At 39.1% G+C, this 22,683-nt stretch overlaps 1 protein-coding gene across 2 annotated transcripts; it reads left to right on the top strand.

Annotated features, from left to right (window-relative positions):
• The first annotated feature begins 911 nt into the window (after positions 1-911).
• On the top strand, positions 912-21,659 carry LOC110069046 (uncharacterized). Of its 2 annotated transcripts, XM_089287806.1 has the most exons (11): positions 913-1,203; positions 3,721-3,899; positions 4,344-4,464; positions 4,744-4,872; positions 8,251-8,449; positions 13,162-14,958; positions 17,867-17,988; positions 18,649-18,796; positions 19,597-19,773; positions 19,908-19,982; positions 20,271-21,659. In XM_089287806.1, exons 2-11 carry the CDS (start codon positions 3,794-3,796, stop codon positions 20,331-20,333), a joined length of 2,937 nt encoding a protein of 978 aa, XP_089143932.1. In that variant the 5' UTR covers positions 913-1,203; positions 3,721-3,793; the 3' UTR covers positions 20,334-21,659. The 2 variants fall into 2 exon arrangements, with proteins under 2 accessions (XP_089143933.1, XP_089143932.1); XM_089287807.1 differs by lacking the exon at positions 19,908-19,982 and having other exon boundaries at positions 912-1,203.
• Positions 21,660-22,683: the final 1,024 nt, after the last annotated feature.

The raw sequence follows: 22,683 nt of genomic DNA on the forward strand, positions 1-22,683 counted from the left end.
AATTCTTGACTTGAAAGTTTAACACCGTGCTGTTTCGTTATCAGAGAAGTCTTTCAAACTTGCTGAATAAGGAGAAAGAAGATCGACAGTAAGCGGGTTCCAGCTTGCTCCAGGTTCTCCCGGTAAGAACAGCTGACCATGCATCTCTCATAAAAGAAAAAAAAAAATGATTCAGTGCGCAATTTTCGTCCCGGAAAAAAAAGACCTTGCCTAGAGCTTGCTTTCAATCAATGCCACCCAAAAACCCAAAACAGTATATCAGAAATAAACACAGCATGGTTTAAAATGCCTCAGAAATGTTAACTGGCAGGTGGCAGACCGAGTGGGTGTTATTTACAAAGCGTGAACGTGGATTCAAACTCGCAATGCCCCCTTTTTTGCGCTGCTTGGCAACTAACTGAACCGCGTGGAAATGGCTATATATGTACATGTGCCCACAGATAGCGCGTTGTTCGGTTCTTTTTAAGCCTAGCATTATGTTTAGCCAGTGTCCCCTCATTTTCTCTTGGTGTCCACTCATTATTGTTGCTGAGAGTTAAAATATAGTTTGTCGCCCGCTTTCTTCATGATTTTATTATCCTTTCGCGACCAAGTCTTTCTAATGCATCACAGGAGCCCATTATATCCTCGTGACGGTTATTTGTGATGGTTTTGTGAGCGGCTGTCGATAACTGCCGCATTAGGAGTCTTTGACCTGGAAGTGAAAACTAAGGCCGTATTTTAAACGTCGACCAATCGGCCCACTCAGTAAAAATTGTATACTTTCTTTAAAATAATAATAAAAAATAGTAATAAGGAGAGGAAAAAAAAAGTTTACAAAAGCTTTTGTCCTGGCGTTATGAGAGTTTTTCCGGTTATTTACAACACCGGGAAATTTTTTGCGTGGGCGCACTTCAGCATGGGTGTCCTGTGTTTATCTATTGCCAGGCCTCCAACCACGGTTCATGTGGAACCGACATGAGGAGCCACTTTTGGTATTTGTAAATATACACAAAAGTCAGTAAATAACTCAGCATTTTATCAGACCATAGGTGCATATTCCAGCTCAAGAAAAGAAGTTAGTCGAATTCTTTTAAAAGCCACCGCCATCTGGCGATGTTTCGTTTCGTCAGCGGATGGACGGAAGCAAACTTGATGTAGATATGGTGTTTTCATTTGCGCACGGAGATTTTGGTATTCGGAATGTGTGTTGTTTTAGCTTTGGTGAGTATTGTCTTCCACAGAGTAGTACACTGTTAAAATCGTATAACACGTTTATTCATTTGAATACTCGAGCAGGCTTTTGGAAAGCGAGTAAACTGGGTTTTTATTATGTCGGAGTTTTCGCTTCGACTTTGAAATCGTTGGTTCAAGACGATTAACACTTTTGTCATCAGGTAAACGAAACTAATTTTTGTGGTTACAAATTTTCTATTCAGTTCTTGTCGCGTTGCTTTCGTGCTTTCTTAATAAGCTGCTTATGAATATGCTTTTAGCAAGCTAGCTGTTTAACTTTAAATTAATGTTTCTGATTAGGACATATTCAAAGGTGTAAGCGTAATTCACAAATTGTTCAAATGTTATGACTTCTCTCGTTGAGAAGGTCAGTGATAAAAATTCTTAAATGAGCCTAAATTATGACGAATGTCAAGCGAATCGAACGGAGCGAAAGATCGCTCTGAAATCGTAAAAATAAAAGTGTTAGCTAATTATGGTAATATGCAACCGAATTTAAGTGACTATAGCGACAGTCAAATTTGTACTTATCTATCAATTTGCATAAATGGTTCGTGTTGAAAGACCTGACAAATTACAAGTCATCAGAAGATGGGGTCTGCTGTTTGACTGCTCGAAAGGAAAAAAATCGAAGCTATATTTGAAATTTTCCCGATGTAAACGATAAAAGCAAATATAAGGTACATGAAATAAGCTATTAGTAAATAGATTGCTCAATATCAACGATCATTCCAACTTTGGTTTGTTTTTCTTTCTACATTTATGTATTGGCTTATGCACGATAATTATGTTTTGTAGTCATGTGACAGACTTTAAAGGTTCCATGATCTATAGCTTCGACTGAATGCACAATTTTTCTTTTTATTTCTAAAGCATGCAAAAAGAGAGGGTTGGAAATTTAAAAAAATTATTTTAGAGATGGTACTGGCCAAAAAACGTCTAGGGGAGGGGAGGGTGAGCTGCATGTTTCATTTAGCAGTGAAACAGAATGTAGAAATTTCTCATCTGGATCTCTGTAAGGGAGTGGTTCAATCTATTGAAGATTTAAATCATAAGAATATGGTGTTTTAATTTGGAACAGGAAATTGCTCTATAATTATATAGCAACTTTTACTGCTGTAAAGCTTCCTCAAGTTCTCCCATTCTCAGATCAGTGGTACCATTATGCAAATAATAAGTATGGGAGGCTGTTTCACATAGGTTTGTGGCTGTCTTTTTAATATAGCATCTGTACTAACTCTCTTGGATTATTCAAGAGTCTCCAAATACAGACTGAATCTCTCGGTCTGTCGTACAGGTCACCAAATCTCCCACAAATTTTACTGCAGTAGAGCTTCCTCAAGTTCTCTCATTCTCAGATCAGTTTTACCAATGCAAACACAAGTATGAAAGGCTGCCTCACATAGTTTTGTGGCTGTCTTTATGGCATCCGGTACTAACTCTCTTGGATTATTCAAGAGTCTCTGGATACAGACTGAATCTCTCTGTCTGGCGTACAGGTCACCAAATCTCCCGGATATGAAGGGAAGCACTTAAAGCACACTATTCACCTTTATTTAGTCTGATTTTTGTCATAAGTTTTTGGCGGTAAAATTTTGGAGTTTTAAATAATGTATTTTTGTGAGTCATAAATTGGCAGCGTGTTTGTTTTCAGGGGTTGAGAGGGTACATTATCGGCATCTCCCGGAATTTTGTTATATGGCATGATATTATTCAAGTCAAGAAAGGCACAGATGTTTATTTTACACATCTTTCTACTGCATAAACATTCACTCAGTTATCTTTGTTATCAATGATCTATACATATTTCGTGTTCTATAAAGAATCACCATTTGATTTCAACCTGTTTTCAGTTGCTGTTTCATGAACAGGAATATTTCAAAGTCATTTGTGAGTTTAAACACTCATATTTTTTTGCTAAAAAAACTGGATAATTTACTGACCACTGATGCTAAATCTGGGAGTTTTTAGAGTTTTCTGTCAGAATGCAGTTAGCCCATGCAGGGACCGTGTTTTACCACATTTCCAAACACTAAGAAGTCAGAACCAAAAATATGATATGCAGCCTAGATTATATTTGATGAACTTTCTTTTGTGATGTTTGTAAATGTGATGAAACACAGTCTTGATTGTTTGATATATATTCTCAGTCAAAACTAAAACCTATGGAGAAAATGGAGAAATTCAATAGTAAAAATATATGTTAATATTTTTAAGATTGTATATCCAAACAACATTGTGGTTATGATCACCGTTTTTATACTTGATGAATATATTAAATTATTAATTTGATGAATTGTTCATAAATTATATATTTTTGTATAATTATTTGTTAAGCTTATATTTTTTTGTGTGTGAATAAAATCGTCATTGTCTTTAGTGAGTCGGAGGTTTGTATTCGGAGAGAATTCACATGACTTCATTTGTGATATTGTATTTCTTGACAGCCTGCTTCATGTTGGACTGATGAGGTGAGGGCTCATTTAATTCTTTTCTTTTCTTCAGAAAATGAAAATTACTCAGCAAGCAGCTGATGGTGGTGCTAGCTAGCTGATGAAGAGTGCAAAATTGTATACTGATGGACTTAAATAGAAGTTCACATATTAACAGAACTGATGAGGTTTTTACAACTGAGGTTTTGCCAAACCCAACAGACAAACAAATACACCAGGCCCCTGAAAATGGTGAGTTAGTCAGGTTTTTTTAAATGAAACATCTGTTAATTGTGCAGCTACAGAAAATGTCCATACTCCCCCCACAGAGGGGTTTGGAATTTCCTGGGGGTGGGCATTCTGTCAGACCAAAACATTTTGAAAGAAATGTATGTATTGAAGCTTAATTGGATTACAATTTCCAGAGGGATTGTGGGGGAAGGGGGGGGGGGGGTTCCCTTAGAAAAATTCCCTTCCGTGGGGGAGGTATGGTTATTTTCTGGAACTACGCATTGTACATACAATAACTCAAATATCTAATTTCCTCTTTAAAGTTGTCTCTCCTAAGAGAAGGGGTGGTGAATGGCAAATGCAAGACTTTGCAATTAAGAGATACAGATTAATAATAGTGTTCCACTGCACTAACTGTGTGTTTCACTGCATGTTATTGATAGTTACGTATTCTGTATTTTGTAGGAGTGCTTCTTGTTGATTTAGATGATGATTTGTCTCTTGGTGCTGATGCTCGGGTATTTTCCTCATCTGGGTCAGTTGGAACGACAGTGACCTCCCCTGGAAGTTCAAGTCTATCTACTGGGTGAGTAGCATGGCCTTGCTGATTGGGCTGTGTCAATTATATAACCTCTGGTCTAATTCTGCCACTCTTAGCTCAGGTATCAGCAAACTATTTAAAGGAGTTAAGGTAAATGATTATTATCTGAAGTGTACAAGATCAATGCAAACCAATTCCCCTCTTGAAATTCCAGTGAACACCTATGCTTCAAACGTTCTGTAATAACTTTCACTGGCTTTTGAAACTTTTGTTGACCTGTTTGTTTATTTGTTTGTTTGTTTATTTATTTTTTTTGATTAAAAGGTTTAATTATGAATCGTCTAGTGAGAGCACAGGATACCCAGAAAGTCACAGACTCCTTAGAAAACTGGATGGCGTGGAGAGGCTTAACAGCATCGAAAGCAGCGTGTCCGATTTATCAGACTTCAGCAGGTAATTTATTATAAGCTGTTTTACCATCAACTAATCCTGTGGCCAGATTTTTTTGGTCAAAGTGAGGATAGTGATCTGGGTCCAGGATTAATCAGTTGGCACTTAAATTCTGGAGAAAGGACTGCCGTATTAGGGAGCAGTTTTCCAAAAGCATAACTTGGGGAAAACAGTGAGCTTTAAGGGACAGATAATGTCGGAGGACAATATTTACCTGACCACATTTTTGCTCCAAATGGAATCTCTTGTGTTTATTAATTATGCTCAAATAGTTTTCAAAACACACACAATTTTGCAAGTGAAAATATTTGATGCATTATATTGATGCGTTGGCATTCAGTCAATTTCTCACTAGCCTCAAACAATTTCATTGTCTACTTAGTCTGCAATTTGAATTCTCTCACAAATTTTCCAAGAAACCTCCGAAAACCAAAACTCAGATAGCCTGACTACCAAATGCACTAGCTCCAGGCTATCTTTGTATGTTGCATACCTTGGTAAAAGAAATAACAGGGATGCTTCACATATATTTTTAGACAAAAATGTTTGTGGTTTCCTACTGCATAGGGTATTAAAAGTGTCTGACTACTTTTTAAACTAATCCTAGTTACCCTTTAAGGTGTCAGGTCAAAAAATATATATGATAGCCACTTGTTTGATTGAAAACTGATTGTCAATCAAGCCACTCCCAAAAAGCTAGATTCTGGTGCCTTTTTGGGGTCTCTTGAAAATTTCTGGTGCCTTTTAGGGGCTCCTGTGAAAATGCTTGGTGCCTTTTAGGGTCTCTTGAAAATTGCTGGTACCTTTTGGAGGCCCTTATGAAACCTTTTTGGTGCCTCTTGCGGGCTCCTGTGAAACTTTCTGGTAGCTCTTAGGGCTCCCCTTTCAACATTTCTAAGAACACCCCTGTAATGGTGGGAATACCTCCGTGGCATAAATCTTTTTTGAAACTCTCAAACTCTAAACTGATACTCCTCCCACTGGGAGACAGTCCTACAAGGGGGAACTTTCAATAAGAGGACACTTCTTACTGGCAATGGATGCCATTCAGTTTAGTCGACCTTCCTTGCTACCCATTGATCTGTATTTAAAAACGTGCTGTCGTTCAAGTTAAGTTACAGCTTATAAATGAAAAATTGCGCGTTTACTGACTGAGCTCTTTTCATCTGCGCTTTACCCTCTGCTTGTAGTTTATTCCGTCTTGAAGTTTATCGTGCGCCTTTTCATTGTATGCTACATGACGCCTAGCCCTCCTTTTTGAAGCCAAACTAGTTGGGGCAAGACTTAAATCAGACCTGTTATTGAAACTTTTTGAATTTTGCGTTTGCAGAAAGACAATTTTGCTATTTCTGAGTTATTGTTTGCTCTTTTTTCTGTGAAAAAAGTCAGTGTCGGCGTACTCCATTTACGACAATTTAGTACTTACAGCCTCGTTAGTTTGCAGTCAGGAAATGTCTGTGTCGGGTCAAGTAACCCATACAGCCGGGGCCTATTGCGGGGCTTTCTGTAGCATGAAGCGACTAGGAATATTTCTACTCCCTCCCTGGATGGGATGCTAGTTCATCGCAGGGTTACTCCCAGCATTAAATTCGCCGGTACCCATTTATACATCTGCGTGGAGGGAGGCACTGTGAGAGAAAAGTGCCTTGCTCAAGAACACAATGAGCCCGCACAAGGCTCGAACCCAGACGGCTCTATCCGCTGTCCAGTGCGCGAACCATTAGACCAGTGCGCCTCCACGTTATTTAGCTTTATTTTGTAGCAGAAGTTCGTTTTTAGCAAGTTAATTCATTTATTATAAGTAAACCGTTCGGTCAGGGTCCAAGCGTTTTCGTTGTATACTGGAATTCATTGCATCACTTTTGTTATGCGCTACGGAAAAGGAATTGGCCAGTCTCCTAAGATTTGTTTATTATGTCGGAGTTGCAATATTTTTTAAATCAATAGTCGTGAAATACATGTACTGACAATGCATTACGAGACCTGGTTAACCTTGTTAGCAGATGGCGGGTGGTTTTATTGTAACTCGTTATGATAATGTTTCCACTGGTCCCTGTGATGACATAATGTGTATTGTTGTTTGTTCTCCTGGCATCCTCGTCAACGCGGAAATTTCTGTAATAGAACTAAGCTGGTTTACCGCAGCGTCGTGTTCTTGCAAGGTTTGTGTGCTGGACTAGCGGGAGGCAGAGCGGTTACTTACGCCATCTCTATGACATTTCAGGAAACCCAGTTCGAAAGTGTGAGATGTAGCGCTTATTAAGTTTAATTAAGTTTTTAAGTTTCAGTTTCCTTTCAAGTGGCATGCCTGTGAACTAGCTAGGTGTAGCTAAGCGCATTGAACACTATAAACAACAACAGTTGAACTTTTTTTTTAAGTCACGTGTTGCAAGATTGTAGCTCGCTTGCGATTGAACGATTTTTCTTGTTTTTTGAGTACAAGTGAAAGATTGCAGTCAAGACTGACGATTTTAATACTTCACCCGTTTGCTGAGTATTCAGATGTGTTTACTCTTACAAGTTTAAGCATCAGCTCGCGGCATTGTTTTTTGAACAAGATTATGACTTTCATTTTTAATGTAACAATTTGGAGGGAATTTAAGCTGTTTGCTTTTGCGAATTGTTTTCTCAAAGGTGTATGGTCATTGCTCCTAAGGCTGATCAAAATCTATTTTCGCTTTATATTACCAATATACTCTCAAGCAGACGTGTGAAGAGAAAAAATAAATTCATCAACTTGCGGCTGTTGCCTTGATCTACTTCAAAATTCTCCAAACTAACATTTAAGCGAATGTATTACGATCAGTGGTGAGAATTTAACTTTTTAGTAAGGAATCTTGAGCTGTGGTGTGGTTCTATAAAGGCTTGTTTTCACCAGCGACGAAGTCATAGTCGGAGTCGTAATCAGAAGCGTAGAGCGATACGGTCTAGTGAAAAGCAAACCGACGGAGTCAGAAGTAGAACATCGCATCCGCTTATCCTCCGTCGCTTACGATCTATTGAAAACTACATTGTCGGAGTCGGAAACAGAGGCGGAAAAATAAACCAATCACAATACTCGATTCCAGGCCTTGTGATTGGTTGTTTTTTCCGCTTCTGCTTCCAACTTCGACAATCTAGTTTTCACTGAATCATAAGCGAGTAAGTCGCAAACGGAATCGGAAGAAATGGAAATGTTCTGATTCTTCCGACTCCGATTCCGTCGACCTTATGACTCCGCTCACGACTCCGATTTTCGATTTTCACTAGGTCATAAACGCTCTTACGACTCTAACTACGATCTCGACCCCGACTTCGTCGCAAGTGGAAACCAGCCTTAAGAATTTTAGTCAGAATCGCTCAAAGTTAACGCTCATTTTGATTTTTTACCTTCCCATGTAGGACCTCCCATGATGTGAGTTCACTGCTGAACGCAATGACCGTGGATCCAGAGGAATTTCTCGCGGATCTCGGATTTGCTGAATCAGACATGCGCATGCGTATTCCAGACAGATTTCTTGAGTCACCCTCACAAGCGCAGGGTATTGATGTGGAGACATTTCGGCGCAGCTTGGAACAGGACGATCTGTATGGATCGTCGGTAAGAGAGAGACATTTAGCTTTTATAGTTTACAATCATAGCAAAAATTGCCCTTAGTAGCTGAAATCTGGTGTAGCAGTGTTCCGCTTAAACCAGCGCGACGCTCCAGAAATAATGACCTTCTTTGCGGACTTGTGCGGAGATATTCGCTGAAAAAGCCATGAATTGCTTTGTTATTGCAGTTCGAAGAATCTTGCTTAAATCGTAGGTTTTCGCGTAAGAATGGGTGCCTGTTTTGAAACTCGTTTAGTCTGCCTTTTTAAAATTTATTCGGTTCCGTGTATCACGTATTCTTACCATTTAAATCACGGAAGTGTTTTGTTTTTTCTTTTTAAATTTCGATACGAAACAAGTGCAAAATATAAATGGAGTGCCCTACTCTGCAAGACACTTCGTGATTGACTTGTTGCATGACCAAACAAATCACATTAGTTTTAGAATGGTAAAATGGTATTTTGATGGGTGAACTGTAGGCGACATTTGTAATTTTGTTTTACAAGGGCTTTTGTTTTTAATTCGATCTTGTTTAACCATATTTTTAAGGATGAAATAGCTGCCATGCAACAAATGAGAAGTCGGTTGAAATTGGCGAGCTTACGGGAAGGTTGATTCCTTAATCAGTAATCATTATCCTTTCGATAGATCAAGGCATTTTTCAGAGTTTTCTGGAAAGCGGGACGCATTTATTATGTTCTAAGGTACAATCATACACTCTTTGTATATATAAAAATATATTGTATACTGATATCGAGGCTGAAATTTGCGAATTCTGGAATTTTGAAACGAATATAATTTTGTGTGTTGAAAGTTTGTAAATACAAAACAGTTATATGTTTTACTAAACTTTATCATATGGCTGTGTCTCACAAGGACTGGGAACTACAGAATTCACGAATTTGATTGGTTGAAATCGATATTGACCGCGGTCTAGATTTTCCCATCTAGACCGGAATCCAGACCGGTTTCATTTTGAAAAAGTAGCAAACTAAAATACAAAAATGTTCACCATTTTCTTTTATTTTCTTCTCAATCATTTATGAAAGTGCCAAAAAGCCTGATGACAAAAAAAATAGAGAGGACGAGCAAATTTTGGCAGGTGTAAGTTAAGTTCATCGCCGTTCGCAAGCAAAATGTCAGCTAGTACAAACCAGTTACATTAAACGCATTAAAGTTTTCTTCTTTGCCATATAATAAACATCTTATTAACCGAGCTAAGCCGGTCTGTATGGGAGAATCTTGACCTCGGTCGTGTGTGCAGACCTCACTGCGTTCGGTCTGTACTCACGACCTCGGTCAAGATTCTCCCATACAGACCTCCTGCTCGGTTAATAAGAGCTAAGTATTAAGTTAGTTATGTCATAGTAGGCTTTATTGCCTTTAGACAGATCTAGTCAGACTTCAGAATTATTTCAAGTCTTCAACGCCTTCAAAGTCATGATATGACAGATAATCTGACGTTTTCCTTTGTCTAATCCAGGAATATTCACAAGAATATGTTCAGCCTAAAATCGGTAGAAATAATTAGAATTTCCCCCTCGAGGGGAAGCTTGTCCATCGCCGATTTACCCACCGGCCTAAAGTTTTCTCTAGTCGAACAAGCAATTTGCCGCTGGGTCCCGTTTGCTATTCGACTTTGGGGCAGCCTGAGCCACTGTGAGAGTATTAAAAAGGTGTTGCGCAAGAACGCAACACAGTGTCCCGAGCCAGGGCATTTTTACCTTTTCCTTCGTGTCGTGTCTTAATACTTGTTCTACAAACGCCAGCGAGCGTGTTGAACGTTGAAAGTTGTTTTCCTTTCTTGTTGCCTTGTTGGTTGCCAATCTTTGATACAGAACTGAGCTTCTTTACGGCAAGACCGAGTTATAAAGGGTATCTTCACTTCGCCGCCTTCAGAATTATCAAACTGGTAGGTTAAACGAAATTAAATCATACCGTTTAAAGCTACAACGCAAAAAATGGTGAGGTACTGGCGAAATGGGTTTTCCCAAAATTAGTGTCATGATTTTCCTCGCTCTCCTCAAGACATTTTGTAAAATTAGAGTCCGGTTTAAGTCAATATTTTTATCTACTAATCAACTCATTTATTCACGCAACCTGTTTGGTTAATTTTGTAGCAAACATGTAAAGAGAAGTTACCGTCTTAATTAAAGGGTTTTTTTTTTTTTACAAAAATATATATTGACATTTCCATCGTCTCCAACTTGGTCGTTTTTCAAGGCTTTTAAATCTGACGTGTGTAGTTATTTCTCCGTTTAATACTTATTTTATGGCACGGAGGAAATATTCTCTTGCGAAACACCTGCCAAGGTAAATAAACACGCTATTTATCGAGGGACATACTGTTGGAAAGTACGTTTCGTTGAGGTTATGAATAACATAATAGAAAATACCCGAATTGATCCGTTAAGCGAAACCGCCGAACGACATTTTATTGCGATCTGAGTTTTTGTAAGAACTCGCCAAATAACCATTAGCGAACTTAAATAGAGAGATAAAGGGGTGCCTTTTGTCAATATTGAAATCAGCTTCGAGGTGACTTGTAAGTGGGCAGCTGTTTAATTTAGCTTGAAAACGTGACTCAAATGACTTTAAATGAGCGGGAAAGATTGACGCACGATCAACTTTAGGTTAAATTTGTTGCGTGAAAGCGTAGCACCATTGACTTTAGAATTAACGTGATGTGGGAATGGTTATTTTCTAGTCTTTTCTTTCTGTTGCGAAATAAATAATCTGCGCATGTTCAGTTTTCTTTTTTGAAACTGAATTACGGTAAAACAGAGTTGCCACGGTGAGGGAGAAAAATTCGTCAAGGTCAGAGAAAAGTCAGGAAATTTATTTTGAGTCAAGGAAAATTGATATTTTGAAGAAAAGTCAGGGAAAATTGAAATGATTTAACTCGGCTGATTAAATACCAGTGAAGGTTGGAAGAATCATTGGGGTCACTGCGATCTCAACGATTTTTTCCCTTAGTGAAGAAGGAAAATTTGTTGAAAACTGATCAGTCTTAGTGGATGGGTGCAGGAAACGACGGCTGTAAGTTGAGGCCAGAAGCCGTTACTAGATAGATCTGACATTTTGTATCTATATTGTTAGGGAAACTGATTTTATTTTGTCAGGGAAAAGTCAGGGAATTTTGAAAAGTGTTGCCTGTGGAAACAGTGTAAAGGGAACATTTGTTAGCAAAGTTTAAATTTCCCTTACTCTTCTAGAATTTCTTATAGTCCCGATGTCAACACATCAATTCTCAATACTTATCTCCATTTATAATAAAGTTTCCATATAACGCGCGCTCTGATTGGCTGAAAGTGCGTGCTTTATCAGAGAACAGAGCACGGGTTGATGACGGTAAGTTGGCTTTCAAATTTTTGCGTCGGAATTTTGACAAATTTGCGCCAAATTAAACATCCCCTGTGATTCAGACAAACGCAATGGAAACGAGCTATTTGTCTGTAGTAAATATGGCTCACAGAGACCATTGTTAAAACTGTACTAAAATAACAAGTTTTGCTAGATTCCCGCCGACAAAACACGTAACGAAATAAACAAATTCTCAACCTAAACAGTGCTTCGATAAAAGACATTATATTTGTTACGAAGGCAGAAATTATACTTAAGAAGTAAAACAATGATAGAAAACAACAATTGAAGTGTCTCTGTTTATGATGAGAAGCTTTATTTTTGTAAAAATGCTCAATTGCTCAAACAACACTTACATGCAGTGTAGTAACGCTCGTTCTCCGGTCATCTCAGCGAAGTGAACCGACGAATGTTCAGTGCAAAGCTTGCTCTGATATTCTCTTCTGTGCTCGGAGTAGAACCAGTGGGAGCCGTTTCGTCTTTCTAACTTTTACGCTAGTTCGGGCAATCTTGCTGCATGCGGCTACAAGCCGTAAATAACTGTAACTCCTTTCAAATTCAACTCGGCATTTCGCATTTTCATCCACAAGCTTTGAGCTCCGCGTTTCGTAATTTCCACTGGAAAAGTGGACGTTTCCATGGGCCACGATACGGCCGGATTCCTCTCGACTATAAACCTTCACCTGCCTTTAGATCCGTATTTAAAAATTAACTTCGAAGCGAACTTTGAAGGCATCGTTCTTCTCTCAAAAGCCGCTCAAACTACTCGAAACTAAAAGCTTAGCCGAAGTCCAGTTAGTGGTTGACAGCTGTCGCTTCGTTAGCCAATCAAATTATTTGAACAATTCTAACAAGGATTGTGATTGGCTTATTTTAGCGTGCTTTATCAGAGAACAGTGCACGGGTGACGCCACTTTTGTTCGTTTGGAAAATAAAGTTTAGTTTGAAAATTCAGCCAAATGCGTGGGGAAATTATTAGATTCTTTATCATAAAACAAATACAGAAGCCTCGAGTGTGCTCTGTTCTGTTGTAAAGCACTTAGGAAGTGGTCGAGCACTCAAGAAGTGGGGAAAAACACTCGACTTCGTCTCGTGTTTTCCCCTACACTTCTTTCGTGCTCTACCGCTTCCTGCGTGCTTTACAACAGAACAGAGCACAGTCGAGGCTTCTTTATTTGTTAAACATCTCTTATAGGTCTAGTTGGGAGAACTTAGTTACATGCCAAAAAAAAATTCCCTCAAGTGTTCACTTTGTATATTCTCATAGCCTAAAGCTTCTTCTCTAATGATACTGTAAGACGAAATCAGATTCTAATAACTACTGACCCCCTTTCCTGTTTCTCTTGTTTTCCCAGTCTCAAGACTCTCCGGTATGGTCGGACCCAGGCTCCAGTAGGATCCCTCTCAGGTTCATCGCGTCTCACGCGGAGCCAATAAGCCCGGTGTTTAGTGGGGGCATTGGTTCTATACCCCTCATTTCCGAACCGGAAGAAGTCCCCGAGGACTCGTTTGACCTGATGAGGCACCTAAGGCTGAACAAGCCACAGCACGTGACCAAAGGAATGTTTCTAGAACCGGTCACGGAAGAACTGGAAGTTTCGTCTGTTGGAAGTGGCACCGTAAGAACAAAGATATCTAGAAAACTTTCAAACGAAGAAGGAACAATAATTGTACGCGAGGAATCTCTAGAACAAGCTGGGAATGTAGAATCAGAATTGTTTCTGAGTGTTCCAGTTATAGGAAGCGAGCAAACAGGCTTTGATTCCAACGAGACAAACCTAACGACAGACGTTGAGATAGTTGCCAATGAGTCAGGGGTCTTTGTAAATGTAGACGTTGAAGAAGACACCAGTGTTTTTCTTCCTGAAAGTGCTGTGTTGGCTTACTCAGTGAAATCTTCAAGCGAGGTGGTTAATTCAAGTAATGACAGCATAGAGAGTTTTCAATGCGAGTCGAGTGTTAGTGATTATGATAATCAGGATCTAGCCGTTGAAACAGAGGAGACAGTCGCAGATGTTACGCCAGCCTCGGCAGTCCCTGCCCGCTTAAGAGTCGCTAACATTGTTGTGCAGGATTCGTTTGAACTCGAGGAAATCGGAAATGAGGAATTCAACGAAAAAGAATTGTCAGCTTCAACAGATCAAGAAAACAGTCTAGTTGTCAAGTCTTCGGAAAAGCGCCTGGTGCGAGAAAATAGCGGAGAAAGCAGCGGTTTTGAAGAAATGCTCCTTGACAAAGAATCAGCTAGTCCAAGTTCATCTTCACCGATTCTCAAGGCAAAGGAATTTCCCAGTGTTGCACATGTTATTGTGAGTGATAGAAGACCTTTGCAAGCACTATTGGATCCTGAAATGTTAAGCTTGGCTGTGGAAGAAAAATCCCCGCGAGCGACTTTCGCGCAGAGAAGAACAAAGTCCTTAACTAAACAACGACCCATTGACGAGGAAACGTATGCATCATGGACCTTTAGTCCCAGGCCATCTGCGGCAAAATATGTTGATGATAGTCTAGGCACTGGTGTAAGCCACGAAGAGTCGAATACAGCATTGGCGTGTGAAGATACTGGGTCGAGTCTTCTCGTGGATAGTGCTGAGGAACCAGTGATTGAGTATTTGAATTCTACCCTACGTAGTTGTGTTGGTGAAACAGACGAAAACTGTAACAGAATGTCAAAAATTGAGTCTGTAAAACTGCCGGTAGCTGTTGAACCTTCTAAGTTAGAAGAAAGTAATAGCAGTTTTGAAAAACAAGGCGAGACACTAGCGGGAAGCTTTGAAAACATAATCCAAACCAATAAAGATTCCTCTAGTCATCCTGATGATACCAATAGTGCGATGAGAAAATCTGAGTTTAGCTTTCATCTTCGAAGTGAGGAAGCTCTTAATGGCGAAGAAAATATCTCACACTCAAGCTTATCAGAAGAGGAATTAATCGCACATGAAGGTGCATGTGAAAGTAAGCGAGATGTCTCTAAAATGACAGATTCCTGTTTTTCTGCCCAAGGAGATGAACCTAACACGCATATTCAACAGGAAGAGGAATCTCAGACATCTTTGTCTGAAGAAAGCGAATCAGCTGGTGCATGCGCAGAAGTAAGACAGAGGGAAGAATCCCAAAAGGCCTTGCAAAAGATTGATTCCGAATGTCAACAGGTCAGTCGAACATGATTGTATCAATATATTTATTTTTGGACATTGAGGAACAAGGTATGTTTGAAAAAGATGTAATTGCGTCAGGTAGTATTCCCGAGGCATAAAGAGTGGCCTTTCTCTAGCCCGTTTTCCTGTAGACTCGATAATCAGCCGCTCTTCGGGAAAGGAGCCCGCGCTGCTCGGTGCAGAACGTAGAGCGGATTAGAGAGGGCGGCGAAAATTGAGTCTAGCTTTCATAAATGAAAAAGAAAATTAATTTTTATTTTAAGTATTTTACAAAGTTAAAACCGAATCGAATGTGGTTTGTGATCGATGGGGTTGGGTTTGACAACTTTGAAATGAGGTGTCGTGATTTTGATATACATAGCAACTATGACAATTTTAAAGATTTTCTTATATTACGTGAATTGAACTCGATGGTACATGGCTTTCGTATATGGTGACTACCAAAGAAAGTTTGAAGACCTGGATTTGAGTTTTAAATCACGTAGCTTGCCAGTGGGAAAGGACTACGTGATCCTTTTCTTTTAATTTGGACGCATGTTGCAAAACAATCAAGTGCAAAAGCGAAAAAAAAAAAAACGTCGAAACAATTTTCGTTTCGACGTTTTGGGTGAACGGCATAAATGAAAGCGGTGTACATAACATAGTGAATAGGGATAACATAGTGATAGGCATAACATAGATGGTAGATTTCAAATACGCGAAAATGCCGTTTTATTTATTTTTCGGAGTTGTTTTGTTCTCTTGTTTGTTTCTAAATAAATGTGTTTTATTTTTTAAATCTGATTTGTGAGTTGTTTTGTCCGAGTGTAATTTGAAGCATTGGTACTTTTGGACGTAAGCGTGGACAATGTTTTAGTCCGATAAATCGTTATGCTTTCCAAGTTCTCTTTTAAAAAAGAGAGTTGAATGTAGGGACGAATTATTATGTGGAATTGTCTTCTTGGACATACGGGTGGAAAAAGTAGTGGTTGTCAGTTGATACTGCTGCAGCTGCCGTTGAGGAAATCAACATCATCATTGTTAGTGGCAGAGAGTTGAATGTAGTGACGAATTATGATGTGGAATTGTCTTCTTGGACATACGGGTGGAAAAAGAAGTGGTTGTCAGTTGATACTGCTGCAGCTGCCGTTGAGGAAATCAACATCATCATTGTTAGTGGCAGAGAGTTGAATGTAGGGACGAATTATGATGTGTGGCAATGGAATTGGACATACGGGCAAAAAGGAGTGGTTATCTGTTGCTACTGCTGCCGGTGCCGTGAAAAAAATCATCATCACCATTATCATTAGTGGCAGTAGCAGCAACATCCTAATCACCAAACATCCTGATCAGATAAGAATGTTCAGGGAGATTACAGTGGTGATGGTGTCAGTATTGGCGCTGTTGATTTTGTTGTTGACAGTGGGTAGTTGTGGTGGTGACAAGGAGATTAAACCAACATGCACATGATGATGTTAATAAAGATTAAAATGGGGATGGTAACAACGGTGATGAAGACGATGGAGATTTAATTATACTGTTGGTGATGGTAGTGGACTTGGGTAACTTCTTCCAAACGAGTTGGTGACAGCAATTAACAAAGTACCTACAGTTTCAGTGATTTTCATATTGACGAGGTTGCAGATGATTAATTGGGGTCAAGTATGAAGCTAATGTGTTAATAATTATAATAATTAACGGTGATAATTATGATAAATTAATGATAATGGAACTAGCAGGACGCCAATGACAATTGATGCGGAAAAGGATGAATACTATTTCTACGATTCACAGAAGGGTGCGACTTAAAGTCACAGCTAAAGATAACTTCGAGAGTACTTTCATGTGGTACTGTTTATTATGCGGTACAAGGTGGTTCTAACTTTTAAGTCTGTGGCTGAAACCATAATGCGTAACTATTCAAATGAAAGCTTTTGAGTAGCACTTTGGTGCGTTTATTATGCTGTACAAGGTGATCTTAAAGTTTGAATCTGGGCGAATTCCTAGTGCTTCCTGTTCGTGTGTGTCCTAAATTCAAGCGAAATGGTAGCAGATCTTCAGTTGTAATTAATCTCTCCTATTGACTCTAACACTACCCACACTATCCCTAGGCTAGCTTTTGCTAACAGTGGGTATAGTGTCTTATGAATTTACTAACACTCAAGTCTTGAAAGTCTTAAGTCAGATGGGGTGCGCTTATTTCTTGCGGGATTTGACACCCAATCTTAAGGTCGCAAGTGATGCCCTCCAACATGTGCTCTGATCTGTTTGATTCTTATCTGCATGAGCTTCCAAGGTGTTGTGAAGTAGCAGGTGTGAAAGGAAACCTTGTACGTCCTTACAAGTAAGCTGACTCGTCGCGTCCTGGGGTACGGTATGTCGAGAACTGTTTCCTGTGAAGACATGACCAGGATCGAGGAACGAAGACGGTGAAATGGTTGATAGCGTTATTTGACTTTGTTAGCTTAAACAGTAGTTGAAATAAATAACCCAGTGTTGATTCTGTTACATAAATAACTTAATGTTGATTCTAGGTATTAGAGCACTTTTCAATGACTTTCAAGAAGGGTTATTCGTCTTGTTTGGCTTTTCATAGATCATCTTCAAAATCGGTTAAAAAACCTCTCATAGTAAACTAGGGGAAACCAATCTTTATTTGTCTTCTCATGTGCTTGCTACTGATTACATTGTGGTCGAGCTTGGCACAAGCTTCATGTTGTTCCGAGCACACTTTTATCGGTTAAAATCGTGCACACAGATTAGATTGTGTTGCCGCGCTGTGGAAGGCAAAGGAACACACGAACTCTGGTCTTAGCTATTCAACAGTCATCATGAAAAATGCTCTTAACCGTATTGCATAGTTTAAGAGATCCATTTTCCCTCGTGAATTTACTTTTTTTTCGTTTCTTGTCCTGCACTGTAGCATTACCTTCATGAAATTAACGTTCTCGAGCAGAGCATCCAAAAGTACGAATCCCACTTGTCTTGTGAAGGACCGCTGGATGGAGTCAGAGCCTCGAGTTACACTAAACATATGCTTGTACGGTAAGTCTCGCTATTTGTTCTGTTGACTCGTTCTCTCTTTGCCTCTTGGCTCGCATTTGTTCTTATGTATTTCATCGGATAATTCAAGTCGGAAATGGTACAGTTACCGACTGATCCTCACAAAGATGCAAGAAGAATTTCCGGAAATAGCGCGGAGACAGCAAAGCTTACGTCACAGAGGCCGAGTTCAACCTCGTTCGCAAGGTCTCCCGTCTTCCTTTCCAACTGTGTCCCGCACCAGGCATGGGACCGGAAAGAACAGAGATCCTAGAAATTACACTGATCTGAAGACGGCTTCATACAGTCGAAAATGTCGTCTTCTCTCTTCTAACTCACTTACTTGTTATTGATAGTTTGTAAACCTTAATGAAGCAAAACTTAGGTCACTATTTTGACTGGTTTTGTGTAATTATAACCGTTTTTGTTTTGACAGTTTTCCTGTCTGATCAAATATTTTTCGATTAACGACACTCATTTTGATGCAAGTGCTCGTTATTCTCGCCACACTAGTTCGTTAAACTTTCTTCGTTTCAACTATATGGTGTGGTAAAGAACTTAATTGATATAAGAAGCAGTGATAATCACCGTACCAGCTTAAAATGATCTTTTGAGCAAACTGTTTTCTGAAATACTAATGGAGTTTTTTCTTCTATTTTGTAGTATAACAGAAGAAGTGAACGCCATTCACGAGCTTCGTTTATTGATCAGTTCAGAACTGGAAAGGATGAGGTATTTACTCTCGGAGCGACGGAAAATGCTGCTTGCGGGAGCTACAAGGAGTCCTGTTTGTTCTGGCGTAACTCAAAAGGTAACTTTACCTACAGAAGTTCAACAACTTCACTGAAACAGAGTCTCGACTCCTGGAGTACTTGAATGAACCCCATTGTGTGACCATTCAAATGAAAGCTATTGAGCAACACTTTCACGTGGTACTGTTTATTATGCTGTAAAAGGTGGTTCCAACGTTTAAGTCTGTGTCTGTGAAACCCTAGTATGTGACCAGATTCAAATGAAAGCTATTGAGCAATACTCTCATGTGGGGTTCTTTATTATGCTGCATAAGTCTGTGGATGAAACCCTAGTGTGTGACCATTCAAATGAAAGCTATTGAGCAGTACTTTCATGTGGTACTGCTTATTATGCCGCACAAGGTGGTTCTAACTTTTACGTCTGTGGATGAAACCTTAGTATTTGACCATTCAAATGAAAGCTATTGAGCAGTACTTTCATGTGGCACTGTTTATTATGCTGTTCAAGGTGGTTCTATAACTTTTAAGCTGCATAACTTATGCATTATGCTGCATAAGTCTGTGGATGAAACCCTATTGTGTGACCATTCAAATGAAAGCTATTGAGCAGTACTTTCATGTGGTACTGCTTATTATGCCGTACAAGGTGGTTCTAACTTTTAAGTCTGTGAATGAAACCCTAGTGTGTAACCATTCAAATGAAAGCTATTGAGCAGTACTTTCATGTGGTACTGTGTACTATACTGTGCATGTTAGTTCTGTTTCTTGGTAGATGTCGTTCTAGTAGTTAATGTCTCCATCTATATGAAGATTTTAAGCTGGCATTTCATTCTTAACCTTTCCATCGTTTATTTTTAAGATGGCGGATCTTCTTCGAGAACAATCGTCGTTGAATATTGGGCTATCGAACATTAGTGATGAATTAGCGATTCGCAAGAAGGCGTCTTGCAGGGCCAGAATATACGCTCACATTGATAGCGCTAAGAAAGAGTTGAAAGAAGAAAGAGAAAAATGCATGAGAGAGTTTCGTGAAGAGGTAAGATTTAGACATGTCGTGTTTATTGTTACTGTTCCAAAAAGCTCCTCTGGTATTGTTGTGTTGTTTCGCACCATCAAGATATGAATTTGAGCTACTCCTTCAAGCTGAACTTTCCTTTGTATTTTTGTCAGATCAAGGAAACTCTTGCTCGTGAACTAAGTGAAAAGTTTTCAAGTGAAATCAGTTTGCTTCGTCACGAAGTTCGGGTAAGGTTTAGCAGTGTTTTTGTGTTTCATGTCATGTGACTCAGACGCATGCGCATGCTTGACAACAGCAACTTTATTCACTCGTACATTTACAGTTTTATAAGAAATATATATACTGACCGTATTCGCAGAAAGCTCAAAGACAGTCCTTGCGGCCACACAAGTGCCTCGACCACCCCCCTGGCTGGGAGATTGGTCCGTCACGCAAGCACGTGGCATGTGCCTCTCCAGCAGGGTCCCGTGCATTGCTCTCCCTGGGTAATCATTTTTTTTATTATTATCTTTCAGGCCAAGGATGCAGTAATTGAACAATTAATGAAGAATCAGGAACAAAAAGATCTGGAGGACTAAACACTTAGAGCGGAAAAAAGGGCAAGCAGCGAGAAAAGAAAAAAGAAGGCAAGGAAAAAAATAAGTTGAACGACTTTTGCTAGCCGTTCTCTTATAGTGCAAATTTTTGTTTTGCTTCGTTCGCAGCTGAGCTTTGAACTCGAATTCTTTCGCAACACACACACAAACAGAAACGTTTAAACCTACTGTCTATATCAATGTTCAAATTCTCATTACAGGACTCCATACATATCGTAATATCCCAGTTGGGAGAATGTAATAATTCTCCTTTTTATAGTTAGTTTTTGTATCCTTATAATGTGTGTACCATAAGTTTGTGCTGTGTCACAAATGAATTCGCCTTCAAATTACGGTTGACCTGTACTTCTTTAAAACCTCAATTTTGCTTGGCTCTTGGTTATCTGCACGTAGCTCGTTTGTTCTTAGGACTAGGGGCATTGTTTGTGTTTTTTTGTGTGGGTTGTTTACCTATTGTTTCGTTTGGCTAATTATAAAGAATCTTGTAAACAGTGCAGGTCAACACTCAGATTACCTTACATAAAATGCTACTGAGCACTTGCGTCCAACGCCACAAGGATTGTAACATCGAATGATGTAGGTGTTTAGAAAAAAAATTTCATATGCGCTGCTTAGTAACTTAGCGCGGAGCACTAACGTGAGAATCTGGGCCTGTGACATGATGTCTAAGATTTTTTGTCACACGAAACTTTCTTCAGACTGAAGAAATGGTCCAAATAATAATTTGGCAGTGTTGAAAAACACCAGATGGATGAGATTGTCTGATAGAGAAGACCAGATCTCTAAGTTTGGGGAAAACTTAGGCGGATTCTTAAACCGCAAAATTCATTAAGGCTCTAGAGTTTTTGTATCGTTCAATGTTTAGATGTTATCTTGAACTGTAGTTAAATTGTTTTCTAGGCTCTGTGCATTCTCGTCCCCAAAAGAAACGGAGGCTCTGGGGACGAGAATGGGCTCTATGAATCAAAGCTGGTCATGCGCTGTGTGGTGCAGATCTTTTGCCAGCCAGTCCTCCGCGTTGAACGCGTTATGCGACCGCGCGCTTTTCACCGAGGTGTAAAAAATGAAAGCAAAATATTTTGTAGTAGAAATTTACTTGTGGCTGGCCACAGTAACCATGGATGATAATATCCATATCATTTATTAAAAGTTATAAATTTATTACCTAGTATAGACTTCAGCATAGCTTATAATATATTAGAGAAAAATTTACGTGCAATAAATTATTATAAGTAATATATATTTATTTTGTGAAAAGTAATCTGAATAATATCAAACGCAATAAATTCCACGTAGTATACAATTAAATGATATTGTTTTGTTAGTTGCTTTTCTTAAATCGCCAATTACAACCGATGGATGGATAAAACCTTAATGATTTGTACATAGAACGTTCCTTTTAGATAAATGTCAAAGGAGTCGATGAATCCACACCCTTGACAAGGATTCATCGCCTTGCATACGACTGGCGCGCCTGGAATTTGAATTGACCAATCAGGATTCAGATGGCGGGGAAAAAACTGTACTGTCCTGACGTCAATGTATGTTAACAGTCTTAACAGGAAAAGCATTGCAGTCGGGCAACTTTTTTGCACTGGAGACGGCACTGAATATTCACGGAAAGGGATTTATAATTCCAAAAACCATATCAGATTGTAGAAAGTGAAAACATTTTGTGTCTCCAAGCTTTTAATTTGGCGCCAAAAATGGGTCACCCGCGTCCCGCAACTCACTCGTACTTCGTCGAGTGTCGACAGGTAGGAAAACAGTTGTGTTATTTTGAACAAAATATGTTGTTCCTCGTCAAATTAAACCCAGAATTCTCGAGTTAAGTATTAGAAAAGACCAAAGCAACTTTAGCATTGTCTTTAATTTTGTTGGCTGCGAAGAAAAAGACTATTATCGTTTCGTTTCGGTAGAACAATTCGGTTTTGACTGCCGTTCGTATTGCGGTTGCACTCGCCGTATGCAAGGCGGTTTCAAGTTAAATGTCACAACAAAAATTTTGTCTTGGGAAGATTAAAATGGATTCCAAAATCCCAATTTTGATTAATTATGGTATATAGAATCATTGCCAATTAAACCTGCACGTGCACGCTATCACACAATTGGTCCATCACAGATAACAGGTAAATTAATTAAACTTACATCTTCATAACATTTAAAAGGAAAAGAAATAGAAATTTTTTCTCTATACATACATACTCATAATTCATTTGCAAAGGTCTAAAACAAGTTTAGCCTCAGGACTGACGTGGACCTTAACATCAAAGAACACGTTTAAACAATACAAATAAATACCTAGCCACTAATACTAACACTGATAATTTAG

This window comes from Orbicella faveolata, unplaced genomic scaffold (genome assembly GCF_042242905.1).
Source record: "Orbicella faveolata isolate gen_17 unplaced genomic scaffold, um_ofav_v1 contig_15, whole genome shotgun sequence".
Classification (NCBI taxonomy): Eukaryota; Metazoa; Cnidaria; class Anthozoa; order Scleractinia; family Merulinidae; genus Orbicella; species Orbicella faveolata.